We start from the raw sequence: 15023 nt of genomic DNA on the forward strand, positions 1-15023 counted from the left end.
GACAGGGACTTTATGGCCCACAAAGCCTGCCTGACATGTTTATTATCTGGACCATTAGAGGAAAACTCTGGTCTGGCCCTTCCATTTCTTGGAAAAGATATTTCTCTCAAATATCTTTTTGGATAACAAAAATTCATTCTTAGAACCATTTTTTGAAAGCCCCAATGATGAGCATACCAAAAGAACACTCCTTCCATGTATCATCCTTTTTACATAAGTTGAAAAAGAATCCCACTTAGATAGTTAAAACAGAAACATGGTGGATTCACACAGAAATGATACCGAATTAGACTAGCTTGCTTGCCTGCTTTCTTTCCTTTCTTTCTTTCCTTTCTTTCTTTCCTTCTTTCTTTCCTTTCTTTCTTTCCTTTCTTTCTTTCCTTCTTTCTTTCCTTTCTTTCTTTTCTTTCTTTCTTTCTTTCTTTCTTTCTTTCTTTCTTTCTTTCTTTCTTTCTTTCCTTTCTTTCTTTCCTTTCTTTCTTTCTTTCTTTCCTTTCTTTCTTTCTTTCTTTCTTTCCTTTCTTTCTTTCCTTTCTTTCTTTCTTTCTTTCCTTTCTTTCTTTCCTTTCTTTCTTTCTTTCCTTTCTTTCTTTCTTTCTTTCTTTCCTTTCTTTCTTTCTTTTTTTTCTTTCTTTCTTTCTTTCTTTCTTTCTTTCTTTCTTTCTTTCTTTCTTTCCTTTCTTTCTTTCCTTTCTTTCTTTCTTTCCTTTCTTTCTTTCCTTTCTTTCTTTCTTTCTTTTCTTTCTTTCTGTCTTTCCTTTCTTTCTTTCCTTTCTTTCTTTCCTTTCTTTCTTTCTTTTCTTTCTTTCTTTCTTTCTTTCTTTCTTTCTTTCTTTCTTTCTTTCCTTCCTTCCTTCCTTCCTTCCTTCCTTCCTTCCTTCCTTCCTTCCTTTCTTTCTTTCCTTTCTTTCCTTTCTTTCTTTCCTTTCTTTCTTTCCTTTCTTTCTTTCTTTCCTTTCTTTCTTTCCTTTCTTTCTTTCCTTCCTTTCTTTCTTTCCTTTCTTTCTTTCTTTCTTTCCTCTCTTTCTTTCCTTTCTTTCTTTCTTTCTTTCTTTCCTTTCTTTCTTTCTTTCTTTCCTTTCTTTCTTTTCTTTCTTTCTTTCTTTCTTTCTTTCTTTCTTTCTTTCTTTCCTTTCTTTCTTTCCTTTCTTTCTTTCTTTCTTTTCTTTCTTTCTTTTCTTTCTTTCTTTCTTTCTTTCCTTTCTTTCTTTCCTTTCTTTCTTTCTTTCTTTTCTTTCTTTCTTTCTTTCTTTCTTTTCTTTCTTTCCTTTCTTTCTTTCCTTTCTTTCTTTCCTTTCTTTCTTTCTTTCTTTTCTTTCTTTCTTTTCTTTCTTTCTTTTCTTTCTTTCTTTCTTTCTTTTCTTTCTTTCCTTTCTTTCTTTCCTTTCTTTCTTTCCTTTCTTTCTTTCTTTTCTTTCTTTCTTTCTTTCCTTCCTTCCTTCCTTCCTTCCTTCCTTTCTTCCTTCCTTCCTTCCTTCCTTCCTTTCTTTCCTTTCTTTCTTTCCTTCCTTTCTTTCTTTCTTTCTTTCTTTCTGCCTAAAAGATTATCCTTGCTTAATAGTTAAGTTTTTAAATATCCAAACCCTTTTTCTCAGGTAGCTCAATAATTGGATACTGATTGTCTCTAAATATACTTAGTTTTTTTATTATATATTTTATATATTATATATTTTTATTATATAATGAACTTTAAAATGTTAAAAACAATCCTTCAAAAGTACATGATTGAATCAATTATAGTTATTCATTTTAAAAGAACCTTTTAATAATTGACTAAATAACATATCTCTCACCCCTTGATAGTCTCATCAAAAGCCATAACAGTATGGGTATTATAATGTACTCACTTGGTGTTATTTATCTTTACTTGAATTATATATAAAATTTGAGTGTATTTTTAAGATCACGTAACACACAATCTAACAAGTTGTTAATATATATTCTCTGTTGCCTGGCCAAGTTGTTAATATATATTCTCTGTTGCCTGGCCATCATAGATCACAGCAACCTCAAACTCCTGGGCTCAAGCAGTCCTCCTGCTTCAGCCTCCCAAGTAGCTGGGACGTAACAGGAGCCACCATGCCCAGCTGATTTTTCTTATGTTTTGTGCAATATCTTGCCTTGTACCTCAGGTTGGTATTGAATTCCTGGCTTCAAGGGATCCTCCCACGTTGTCCTCTTAAAGTGTTGGGCTTACTGGTGTGAGCCACCATCTCCAGCAGCTAAATTAATTTTTAGAATCAGTTGTTTTATATTAAGTAAAATTCTATGTAAGCCTATAGGAAGTGGATTGTGCTATAGTATATATGGTATATATTACAATATGGTTGCCATTTTCTCTATGTTGTATTTTTCCCACTCATTAATTAATTTTAGCTTATATACTGAATTTTGTATTACTCTTCTGCATTTTTCTCCACAGTTTTTTTTCCATATTTCACTAATGAAACTTTTTTGAGAGCCTATTATGTCATTTTACCCTTCAATTCTTACTGTTGAACTTGTAGCATTTTATTTAATAGCCCATTGGGGTATCCAACCTTTTTGCTTCTCTATGCTGCATTGGAGGAAAAAAAGTTATCTTGGGCCACACATCAAATACACAGACACTAATGAAAATTGATGAGCAAAAAATAAAAAAGGTCTATGCATAATTTCTCATGATATCCGCCACCACAGATAACTAAAAACATCCTCATATAATCCACATGTGGCCCGCAGGCCAAAATTTGGATACCCTTATGAGTCTAAATGAACACTGTCCACTGGAAATATAATGTGAAACACAAATGAGAACCATATATATTATTTTAAGCTAGTAGCCACACTTAAATATATACAAAGAAACAGGTGAAGTTAATTTTAATAATATGTATACTATATTTAACCTGATAGACTCACAGTATTAGCATTTTAGCTTGTTGATCAATGTTCACATTATTAATGTGATACTTTACATCCTTTTTCATAGGCTTTAAAATTTAGTGTATATTTATGCTTCATCTAGACCAGTATTTGTCAACCTTTTTTATCTCATGGCATCCTTGAACCTATAGCTAAACTTCAGTGGCACACTTAAATTATGTTGATCAAAAAAAAACTGTAAAAAATATATATACTTACTGTGCTTTGAAATTCTTTTGAAAACAATCTAATTAATGTTCTTTAAAAATTTTCGTGGCACACCTAAGATCCTCTCATGGTATGCCAGTACACACAGTTAAAAATCACTGATCTAGGCTCAGCACCTGTGGCTCAAGCGGCTAAGGCGCCAGCCATATACACATCCAGCCCGGGCTTGCCAAACAACAATGACAGCTACAACCAAAAAATAGCCAGGCGTTGTGGCAGGCGCCTGTAGTCCCAGCTACTTGGGAGGCGGTGGAGGCAGGAGAATCACTTGAGCCCAGGAGTTGGAGGTTGCTGTGAGCTGTGATGCTACGGCACTCTACTCAGGGCGATAGCTTGAGGCTCCGTCTCAAAAACAAAAAAACCCCACTGATCTAGACCATAGAGTTTACTTGAACTTCAGTTAAATTTTTACTATTTTTTTTTTTTTGAGGCAAGACAGAGTCTTACTTTGTCCCCCTCAGTAGACACACCCGTGGCATCACAGCTCACACCAACCTCAACTCTTGGGCTCAAGAGGTCCTCCAGCCTCAGGCTTCCAAGTACCTGGGACTATAGGCACCCATCACAGTGCCGCCTGGCTATTTTTAGAGATGGAAGTCTTGTTCTTGCTGAGGCTGGTCTTGAACTCCTGAGCTCAGGCAATCCACCCACCTCAGCCTCTCACAGTGCTAGGATTACAGGCATGAGCCACCGTTCCCAGCCCTGAATTTTTAGTATTCTTAGTAGTAACTCTCATAAATCAACATGTTAAAACATTTAATACACTAAGCTTTCTGTTTTTTTGGATTGTACATATAGGAATCTTACTTGAGTGAAGTAAATTTGGGTATTCTTATTCTATGAAGTGACAATGCAAACATTGCATGTTTTGTTATATCAACCTAATAGAGTGGAAGAAGATCCACAAAATCTACATTGGAATAAACTAAATTATTATTTTCTAAACTTGCTAAGTATAAGATTGATAAATGTTGGCTCGGCGCCCATAACACAGTGGTTATGGCACCAGCCACATACACTAAAGGTGGCGAGTTTAAACCCGGCCCAGGCCAGCTAAACAACTGCAACAAAAAAATAGCTGGGCATTGTGGCAGGCGCCTGTAGTCCCAGCTACTTCAGAGGCTGAGGCAAGAGAATCGCTTGAGCCCAAGAGTTTGAGGTTGCTGTGAACTGTGACATCACGGCACTCTACCAAGGGGACATACTGAGACTCTGTCTCAAAAAAACAAAAAAGAAAGTTGTTTTAAAACCACTATTATTCATTTCCAGGAAGCCTGTTTTTTGTTGTTTTTTTTTGTAGAGACAGAGTCTCACTTTATGGCCCTCGGTAGAGTGCCGTGGCCTCACACAGCTCACAGCAACCTCCAACTCCTGGGCTTAAGCGATTCTCTTGCCTCAGCCTCCCGAGTAGCTGGGACTACAGGCGCCCGCCACAACGCCCAGCTATTTTTTGGTTGCAGTTTGGCCGGGGCCGGGTTTGAACCCCCCACCCTCGGCATATGGGGCCAGCGTCCTACCAACTGAGCCACAGGCACCGCCCCCAGGAAGCCTGTTTTAATGTGAAGAATTACAGAAGGTTTATAACCCAAATTATATTTCAGAGTTTTATTTCTTAATTGATTTAGGGTAGAAGTATGTCATTTGTTGCATGTTCTGATTCAAATAGATCTAATTAATTTTCGATAATATTAGACATTGCTTCCCTCTGGATTCAGTTTTTAGTTTACTGTCAATTATTTGTGTAGCCTTATAGTATCTACATAAGTAATAGATTTATGATTAAATCTATTTTGTTTCTCAAAATCATTTTATTTCTCAAAAATTATTTCAGAGCATTGATACTATAAATATAGTAGTAATAAGCATTAACACGTCTAAGCTAATAGCCCAAATCTGTTTTCAGGATCATTTCATACCAAAAAAATTGTGATTTATTTAATCTCAATAACCTTGGTAGATCCTCATATTAATAAATTATTATGTTAAATAGATGAAAAAGAGACAGTGCTGTCATGGTCTATATCAGCGGTTCTCAACTGTGGATCACGACCCACAGGAACTGTATTAAAGGGTCACAGCATTAGAAGGTTGAGAACCACTGGTCTATATGGATATGGCAGTCAGTAAAACAAAGAGAAGATGTCTTAAAGTAGGAATGTAAGCAGAATACATAAAGAAAGTCCGCATACGTGTAATGGGTAGTAGATAAAAGAACAGGACTTTTCCAGTTCTTTGATAATTCTTTGGCATTGTTTAGAATACTCTGAAAAGTGAATTTTTCCCTCTTAATTCGCTTTTTGAAACAAATGAGATTCCTTGAGATTTTCTTAATAACTTAAGAAACTGGGTGTAGTAAATCATACCTGTTAAGCAACAGCTTGTATTTTGGGAGGCCAAGGCAGGAGGATCACTTGAGGCCAGGAGTTCCAGACCAGCCAAAAAAAAGCAAGATGCCATCACTACAAAAAAATAGAAAATAATCAGCCATGCTTGGTGCGCACCTATAGTCCTACCTACTTGGAAGGCTGTAGCAGGACAATTGCTTGAGGTTGTAGGCTGTGGCAGGAAGACTGCAAGACTTTGAGTTGCTGTGAGATATGATGATGCCACTGCACTCTACCCCAGGGGAAAGAGCAAGACCCTATCTCAAAGAAAAAAATTAATAAACCCTAGAATTTCCTTATATCCACAGCCTATGTTAAAGTATAGATACAGAAATAAATACTAAGATATAATAATCACTGATCTTGAGCACAAGAACTTTAGTTTGATTTTCTGTTGTATATATAGGTAATTTTCTAATTGAGATAAATATTGTATTTCAAAACCATGGTGTCTTCTGTTCTTTTCGTAGTGGTAAAGTTGTATGCAGTCCATCTGTTCTGCTCTCTTTGCAATGGCTTACAGGGTACATTTTTCCACCTTTTTCTCTTACTATTTTAACTAGTGCTTCTCTGTGGTTTCTCCATCACCATTCTCAATTCCCAATCCACACACTGCATGAAATGTTGGTGAACTCTAGAATTTTCTCCTGTGTATTTGCGGGCTTAATACGTTGGCCATTTATAAAGCGAGTATTCAAAGCAGTTTTAAGACAGAATAGAACAAAAAGTTTTTTAAAACTTTTGAAGAATTTTATCATGCAGTGATTTGTGTCATCTTTTAATAACTATAACATGAAATTTTTCTTTTAGAATTCAAACCTGATTCATCAGAAAGTACCTCCTCCTAATGATCGACAAGGATCTCCAATATTATCATTCATCATTCTTGAGCAATTTAATGCCATTCGTTTAGTACAGAGTGTTCATCAGTCTCTTGCTGCTCTCAGCAAAGTCATCAGAGGAACTACCTTACTGAGTTCAGATGTACAAAAATTGGCAAGTGCTTTGTTAAACCAAAAGGTAAGCCAACACTATGTTTTTTATTTCTTGTTGTAAGTGGCTCTTGCATCATGCATACAAGGTCTGACAATTAAGTTCCTAGAATAAGTGCTGCCTACGTCATTCCTGAATATCACACAGTCACCTTTGAAGTACTCCCCTTGGGAAGCTGTGCACAAATGCCCTTACCTGGCCACCCTTCAAAGCAATTTTGGAACTTTTGTCTGGAATGGACATCAGAGCTGTTGTTGTATTGCCCTTGATGCCCTGAATATCATTGAAATTTCATTCTCTTAATATTTCTTTATCTTCAAGTAAAGTAAAGAATCATTTTAGGGGCCAGATCAGGTGAGTAGGGAGGGTTTTCCAATATAGTTATTTGTTCTCTGGCTAAAAATTCCCTCACAGACAGTGCTGTGGGAGTTGGTGCATTGTTGTGATGCAAGAGCCATGAGTTGTTGGTGAAAAGGCCAGTCAATTTCATCTAGCTTTTTCATGCAGACTTTTTAGCACTTCCGAATAGTAAATTCAGTTAACTGGTTGTCAATTTAACCAAGTCTAATTCATAGTGAATAATCCCTCTCATATCACAAAGATTAGCAACATAATTTTAACTCTTGATTTGGACAGACATTTTTGATCATGGAGAATTGGCTGTCTTCCATTGTGCACCTTAAGGCTTTATTTCAGGGTTGTATTGTTAGTCCCATGTCTCATCACCAGTGATAACACAGCCTAAAACATCATCTTACTCTCCAAAGGGCCTTGGCAAACTTGGACTTTCCTTTGCTTTTGTTCATTGGTGATCTCCTTCAGGACCACTTTTGAACACATCCTTCTCATGCCAATATTTTTAGTTAAGATTTTCCTGATTGTTTCTCTATCAATGTTTCCTTGGTCTGCTGTGGTTCTCACAGTCAGCTGATGACTTTGATGCACAATTGGACGGATTTTTGCAATGTTTTCATCAATCCTGCTCTTCCCAGCCAGCCTGACCTCTCTTCATCAGTGATGCTCTCTCTCCCCTCAGAAAAACATTTAATTCATCTGTACACTGCCATTTTCTTCATGGCATTATCTCCATAGACGTGGACTAACATGTCCCTGATTTCATTTCCACTCTTGCCAAGTTTAACAAGAAATTTAAAGTTTGTTCATTGCTCTAATTCAAGCTCTGCCATTCTCATTATGACATCCAAAAATGCACAGCAGCAATAATGAATGCCACTCATCAGGACACTGCCACATGTCACATGAACACAGCTGTAAGACACTGATATGCCAAAGTTACCAACCGTACTGAATTGTTTACACAGTTAATTAAGCACATGGTGGCAAGTTCACAGACTTGATTGTCAGACTGCATACATTTATCTCTAATCTTATAGTCCATAGTAACAGAAAAGTCAAATTGGCCAAAGCTGTACAGGAGTTCACTGAAACATCTAGTGGTAGCTAACATGAAGTCAGCCTGACGCAGCTACTTTATGTTATCTGTCTTGCTGTCCAGTCATTTCATATACAGAATGAAATCTATGTTGATTTCACTTCGGGGCAAGACCTCTATACACCATGGTACCTTACCAGCCTGAGTTTTATATCCTCGGAGCTCCAGTCTAACAGAAAAAAACGTCTGTTTTCTAGTAACTCAAGCAAATGTATGATCAATTGTTTTTTACCAAATAGGCTTAGGAAATTAAAGGAAAATCTCTTTTAACAAATAGTATTAGAACAATTGAATAGCAAGAAACCAAAAAACAAATAAAAAAAAACAAAACCCCCTCTACAACCGTATCTCCAAATATACGATAATTATCCCTAAATTGATCATAAACATAAATAAAATAACAAAAAATGTATAAGGGAAAATTTTAGTGACTTTGTTTTTGGCAGTGATTTCTTAAATATGACGTAAAATGAACTATAAAAAGAAAAAACTAGTACATTGGACTTGATCAAAATTTTAAACTATTCTTTGAAAAACGCTATTAGGAAAATTAAAAGGCAGCCATAAAATAAGAGAAAAAAATTACAGAGTATGTACTTAACAAAGGAACCTGTATCTAGAATACATTGTTTTTTTAAAAAGCCACTCATTAATGAAAAGACAAACATTTCAATTTGAAAAAATACAAAAAAGATTTGAATAGAAACTTCATTAAGAAGATATGTGGATGACAAAGAGACATGAAGAAGTGATTTGTATCATTAGTTATCAGGAAAATGAAAATGACAATGAGAATATCAATGTATGAAAATCAGTTGTATTTTTATACAGTAACAATGAATGCTTTGTGTGGCTCAGTGAGTAGGGCGCCGGCCCCATATGCCGAGGGTGGCGGGTTCAAACCCAGCCCCGGCCAAACTGCAACCAAAAAATAGCCGGGCGTTGTGGTGGGCACCTGTAGTCCCAGCTGCTCGGGAGGCTGAGGCAAGAGAATCGCTTAAGCCCAGGAGCTGGAGGTTGCTGTGAGCTGTGTGATGCCACGGCACTCTACCGAGGGCCATAAAGTGAGACTCTGTCTCTACAAAAAAAAAAAAAAAAAAAATGAATGCTAGTGCATATAGCATTCATGGTATCCAAAATGAAATTAAGAAAACCATTCCACCTATAATAACATTAAAAAGAATTAAATAGTTGAGAATTAATTTAACAGAAGTGCAAGACTCGTAGACTAAAAGCTATAAAATATTATTGAAAGAAATTAAAGAAAACTTAGGTAAACAGAAAGACATCCTTTGTTCTTGGGTAAATGAAGAATGACTGCCTGGGTACATAGTATTTGGGCGGATGAAAATACCCTGGAATTAGATAACTTTTCAAGTTGCATTGCCTTATGAATATACAAAAAAAACACTAAATTATATATTTTAAAGGTTGTATAGGATATAAACTGTATCTCAATAAAAAATTTTTAAAAATCACAAGACAGCACTCCTTACCCACTTGAATGGCTTAAATTAAAAAGACTAATTGTACCATGGGTTAGAATGGATGAGGAACAATTTGAACTCTCGTACTTGTAATAATTTGGCTTTTTGGCTTTTTTGTTTTGTTTTGTTTTTTAGACAGGGTCTCACTCTGTTGCCCTACGTAGAGTGCCATGGTGTCATTATAGCTCACAGCAACCTCAAACTCTTAGGCTCAAGTGATCCTCTTGCTTCCCAGGTCCCAGGTAGCTGGGACTAGAGGCATGTGACACCATGCTGGCTAGGTTTTCTGGTTTTAGTAGAGATGGGGGTCTCACTATTGCCCAGGCTGATCTTGAACTCCTGAGCTCAGGTAACCCACTGTCTCCACCTTCAAGGATTATGGGTGTGAGCCCCTGCACCCCAGCCATGTGGCATTTTCTTATGTGAAGCATGTTAGCCCACTGTATCACTCATGGTATTGACCCAAAAGAAATGAAAGTATGTACTTTATAAATATTTGCTTATGAATGTTCATCAAAGCTTTATTTTCAATAGTCAAAAATATTCAACAGGTGAAATGATAAATTGCATTGTATTCATAGAATGGAATGTTTCTCAGCAATAAAAGGAATGACTAATTTATGCAACAACACGGATGAATCCAGTGTTATGAGCCAGATATTTTAACAACCAAACAGCTCGCTAATTGGCTCTCCCCCCAAAAAAGCCCTGAGCTGCAGCATTTGCTCATTGCCATGGTGTAAATACTCCTCCTTCTGAGATCACTCATGGTTTGCCATTGCCCAACTCTCAGTGGAAGAGTGTCAGTCTTCTCTCTGGGCACAAATTATTTACATTTCTCCAGATGTAACTATGACCATCTCCTCCCAAATTCCCCCAAATGTTTCAGTCCGTCCCAGAATCAGGCTCAGGCTCAGGCTCAGGCTCAGGCTCAGGCTCAAGGGATAAGATGGTGTCATCCAAATCAAGTAGGGCTGGCAGAAGAAATTCCTATTCAAAAGGGGGATGGGTGAATGGGAAGCTAGCGTATCCTTAGTAATTCTGAAAGGCAAGCAAGCGCATGTGTTTGGTTCCTTTATTAGGATGCCGTCTTGATGATCTATAGCTGTTGGCTCTACCCTTTGAGCTCTTGATTCTGGCCTCTGCACTATCTGTACATTTCACTAAGTTGTAGTCTGTGTTTGCAGCTGTGTGGTTTTCTCAGCCTGTGGCCTGTCTGTAACAGTCCCAGAGTCCACAGTCCTCTTTTCATTGCATCCTCTCTTACTCCTTAATCCTATACAGAACAATTTTTTATCAATAAAAATTTCTAGTTTGCTGTGAATCTATTGAGATTCATTCCATTAGAAAAAAGCCACACACCTTTTCTCTCTACCTTAGGCTTCTTCTGAATCAGCTGTAGGACAACACCCTTAAAATTCACTGAAGCCCTCTTGTCTAACAGACGGCATAAGCACACCCTTGAGGTCCTCAGAATATTTTTGTCTGTCTGAGAGTCCTCCCATTAAGTCCCCAAAGCTCCTTAAGCTTGGCTTCCATTAGTGTTCTCTTATACATCTTTTAAGTTTTTGATTGCCCTCTCCTGAAGGTCCTTCCAGCTTCAGCCCACCACCCAGTCTCAAATACAATGCCATACGTTTTAGGTTTTTGTTAAGGCAGTGGTACCCACTTCTAGGTACCAAAATCTGTATCAGTTAAGTCTTGCTACAGAATAAATCTCACCAAAAGTTACTAGCTTAAAACAACATCACTATTTTTTAAGAATTGTTTATTTTGAGCTCACAAACCCTAAATTTGGGTAGGGCTTGGTAAGAGAAAGCTTGTTTCTTCCACACAGCTCACTCACCTGTGACAAGTTGGCCCTAAGCATTGAAATTCTTTGTTCTAGCCCATAGTTTCTCAACCATGTAATCAGACAGTGTCTTGGGTTATGGAATTTATCTCCTGTCCTTATTACCAAATTCAGAGAAAGAATATGTTATGAATTTCGCAAAATATTCACAAAATATTTGGAAAATCTAGAAAACCCTGAGAGACAAGGTGTATTATAATGAACATGAACTTACAGAACACTTGTGAAGGGAAGAAGTATCCATTAATGGAGGTCAGGTGTTAGAAAGGTAGATATTCTTAGAGTAGTTTTTAATTAGAGAACTTACTCTCTTTTTATTTCTTCCTTTGTGCCATCTGACTCAATGTGGGTTTGGGAATAAAGTTTCCATTATACCGTTCTATTATAGTTTAAAGCAATTCTATAGGGTCTACAAATATAATTTGATTTCATTATGCACTAAATATTGTTTCAAGAAAACATGGTTGAATACTTTCTGTATACCAATTTAATTTTATTTGTTTATTCTTTCAAGAGTTTTTACTTAAAAACTTCCTCATTTTAGAGAAACATACATATTCACTGTCTTATCACTCAATTTTAATGAGATCAGAGAAAAACAGACCTACCTTAATGATAGGAATTGATATATACATAGTGTTAATGTGTCGAAATTGTTTCCCGGTCACACTAATATTAAAAGGCTTTTATCTGTGATATCGCACAAAATTAAATTTAATTTTTATCCTTTTTAAATTTCAGTGTCCTCTCACATGGCAGAGCAAGTGGGAAGGCCCAGAAGATCCCTTACAATACCTGAGAGGCCTTGTAGCTCGTGCCCTTGCAATACAGGTAAGCCCACCGAGTTTATTAATTACACGGTATGACTCTTGTATTATAAATCTGCATATTGAGATAACATTTTTTGCTAGTGTGTAGTGAGAATTACATTATGATTTTGTGCACAAAATACCATATATTCATTCCTTATTCTGCCATCTGTAATTTTTATGTAGTACTTAAAAAAAAAAAAAAGTATGTTCTTTCTGCTTACTCTGGATTTTTATCATTTTTGAGACTTTAGAGAAAAAAGTTATAATTTAGTATAGTTGGATCTCAGGGGTCCTCAAACTGCGGCCTGCGGGCCACATGAGGCGGTGTGATTGTATTTGTTCCTGTTTTGTTTTTTTTACTTCAAAAGAAGATATGTGCAGTGTGCATAGGAATTTGTTCATAGTTTTTTGTTTTTGTTTTTTTAACTATAGTCTGGCCCTCCAACAGTGTGAGGGATAGTGTACCGGCCCGCTGTTTAAAAAGCTTGAGGACTGGAATTGATTCATACCTGTAACTAGTTTGCTTTAGGAACTATCCCTTCAGGCGGCACCTGTGGCTCAGTAGGGCGCCGGCCCCATATACAGAGGGTGGCATGTTCGAACCCAGTCCCTGCCAAACTGCAGCAAAGGAACTATCCGTTCATGGGGAGCTGCTTCCAAAAAATTTTTTTTTTCAAATTGACCAAGTTTTTTCAGAATAAACCAATCAGGTAAATATAGGAAAATTGAATAGAATAATATATAGAGAGAAACAATGTATTTTTTTTAAGGAATAACAAATGATACAGGTTAGTTTTTGTACATGTAGGATGCCTTTTTTCCTTTTGTGATTTTTTCATTGTCTGATCCCTTCTTCCCCTGCTTCCTGCACCTGTTTCACGGTCTTTCCATTACTTACCACCTTCACTTCTGCTACCACATGAATAACTTGTTCTGTTCCTTCCTGGTACAGCGGTCTTTATCCATGCTTTTTGTTTGTTAGTAAATCGTGTACCTGTGCACATCTTTCACCTGGTCATCGCCCATCACGGTTCCGCCTCTGCAGCCCTGAAGCATGCAGATCAGTTTCGACAACTGCATTTGGCTCTCCATTGCTACTTCTCTCAGACATCTCTTCCTGATCAGTGCTCTCCTTGTCTGGTACTTTGTTTCCTGATCCTGGCTCATGGCACATAATTAACCATTCTCTTCCCAAGATTGTCAGTATTCTAACTCACCTTTTTAAAGGCTTCATCCTTTCTGAAAACCATTGAACTTATCTTAATATCTGTCCATATACCAGCTACTGAGCTATCGTAGTAACACTTCAGATATGAAGCGTGCAGCATTGGCTAGATCCTAAGAATGCTCCTATGTTCCTCAATTCTATTTCGAACTTTCACTGTCTTCCTGAAGACTTCTTCTGTCCGTAACTCCCCTTTCCCTTGGAGTACCTTAGTTTTTGCTTAACAGAGAAAATTCAAGCTGTGAGATAAGACCTCTCGAAAGTTCCTGCCCTTCTCTGCCATCTACAAACAAATTTGTCTTAAGCGATCCTCATCATATTTGTTCTAACATAAAAGAGGTTGATCTTCTGCTGTTGAAGATCTGTCTTCTCATCTTCTGTTCTTAACTCAGTTTGCCAACCTACAAGGGACTCCTTTTATAAGGCACCATGACCCACCTGAATGTTTGTTTTGCTTCTATTATAACCAGTCCTCTGTGTTGGAGGATTATTGGATAAAAAAAAAAAAAAAATACTAGATCCAAAAATAAGGTTAAAATTAGTAGGTTGCAAAGAATCAGGCAGGGACTTTGATTTGCTCATCCCTCTGCTATGACTATGCCAGGACATAATCTATCAATAAATGGGGAAAGAATCCCAAGGAAGGGAGGAAGGGAGGAAAGGAAAGAGAGGAAGGAAAGAAGGACAAATCGTTAGTGATCTTAGACAGTGTGAGAACGCTTTGACGTTCTTGTGTGTGATAGTTTCATGACTATGATAACTTTCCACTTCAGTATTGTTTGCTTTAGAGTATTTTTATAAAAAGCAGGGACATTTATTTTCTCTAAATTGTAGTCTATATCACACTATGTATGTAAGAATAAATAATTATGACTTGTGCTTATAATGATAAGCATTGATTATCATTATCAATTATATCATTAATATCATTATATTAATTACATTTTAATGATGATAAATGATGTAATTAATATACCTTAAAGTAATTTTATATTTTTCTGCCATGATTATTCATACTCATTGAATATTGGCTATCAAAATTGAGCACTCTTTCACTGTGTAGTTTTATTTAAAAGCTTCATAGATATTTAGCCTTAATTATAATGATCAAATACCCTTCTAACCCTCAAGATAACTTTCAGGCTTGACTGTAGCTTACCTTCCATCATTCCAACCAGGAAATATATAATACTTCCACTTATTTATAATCCACCACCACATGGGGATTTTTTGGTATTATTTGGTTTTCCTGGCTTAATATTTTTTTCAATTACAAATGTACAAAGATGTCTACTCTCTAAGGTAATCTTTAATGATGGGGATTTGATTTTCATCTATTGGAGGGCCTGGTAAGTAGCTTGCTTTCATCTTTGCCTTCTCGATTTCATAGATACATATTCAGAGAAGCTTGGGATGCTCAGACAACAATGAAGCTGCCTAGTCAGAGAACAAAGGGATGGGAACCTGGTAGGCAGGGAGAAATAGAAATATTATTTATAAGAATATGTGGCTCAGCGCTCATAGCTCAGTGAGTGGGGTGCCAGCCACATATACCAAAAGCTGGCAGGTTCGACCCTGGCCTGGGCCTACTAAACAGCAATGACAATTGCAATCAAAAAATAGCCAGGCGCTGTGGTGGGCGCCTGTAGTCCCAGCTACTCGGGAGACTGAGGCAAGAGAATCGC

The 15023-nt window shown here is 36.9% G+C and overlaps 1 protein-coding gene across 2 annotated transcripts in view; it reads left to right on the forward strand.

Annotated features, from left to right (window-relative positions):
- Positions 1-15023, forward strand: part of DYNC2H1 (dynein cytoplasmic 2 heavy chain 1) — a 306843-nt gene that overhangs the window by 267193 nt on the left and 24627 nt on the right. For both annotated transcript variants that reach the window (XM_053562839.1, XM_053562840.1), the window contains 2 exons: positions 6327-6536; positions 12043-12132. In XM_053562839.1, coding sequence (XP_053418814.1) covers positions 6327-6536; positions 12043-12132 — 300 coding nt within the window. The remainder of the gene's footprint in view (positions 1-6326; positions 6537-12042; positions 12133-15023) is intronic.

This window comes from Nycticebus coucang, chromosome 14 (genome assembly GCF_027406575.1).
Source record: "Nycticebus coucang isolate mNycCou1 chromosome 14, mNycCou1.pri, whole genome shotgun sequence".
NCBI lineage: Eukaryota > Metazoa > Chordata > Mammalia > Primates > Lorisidae > Nycticebus > Nycticebus coucang.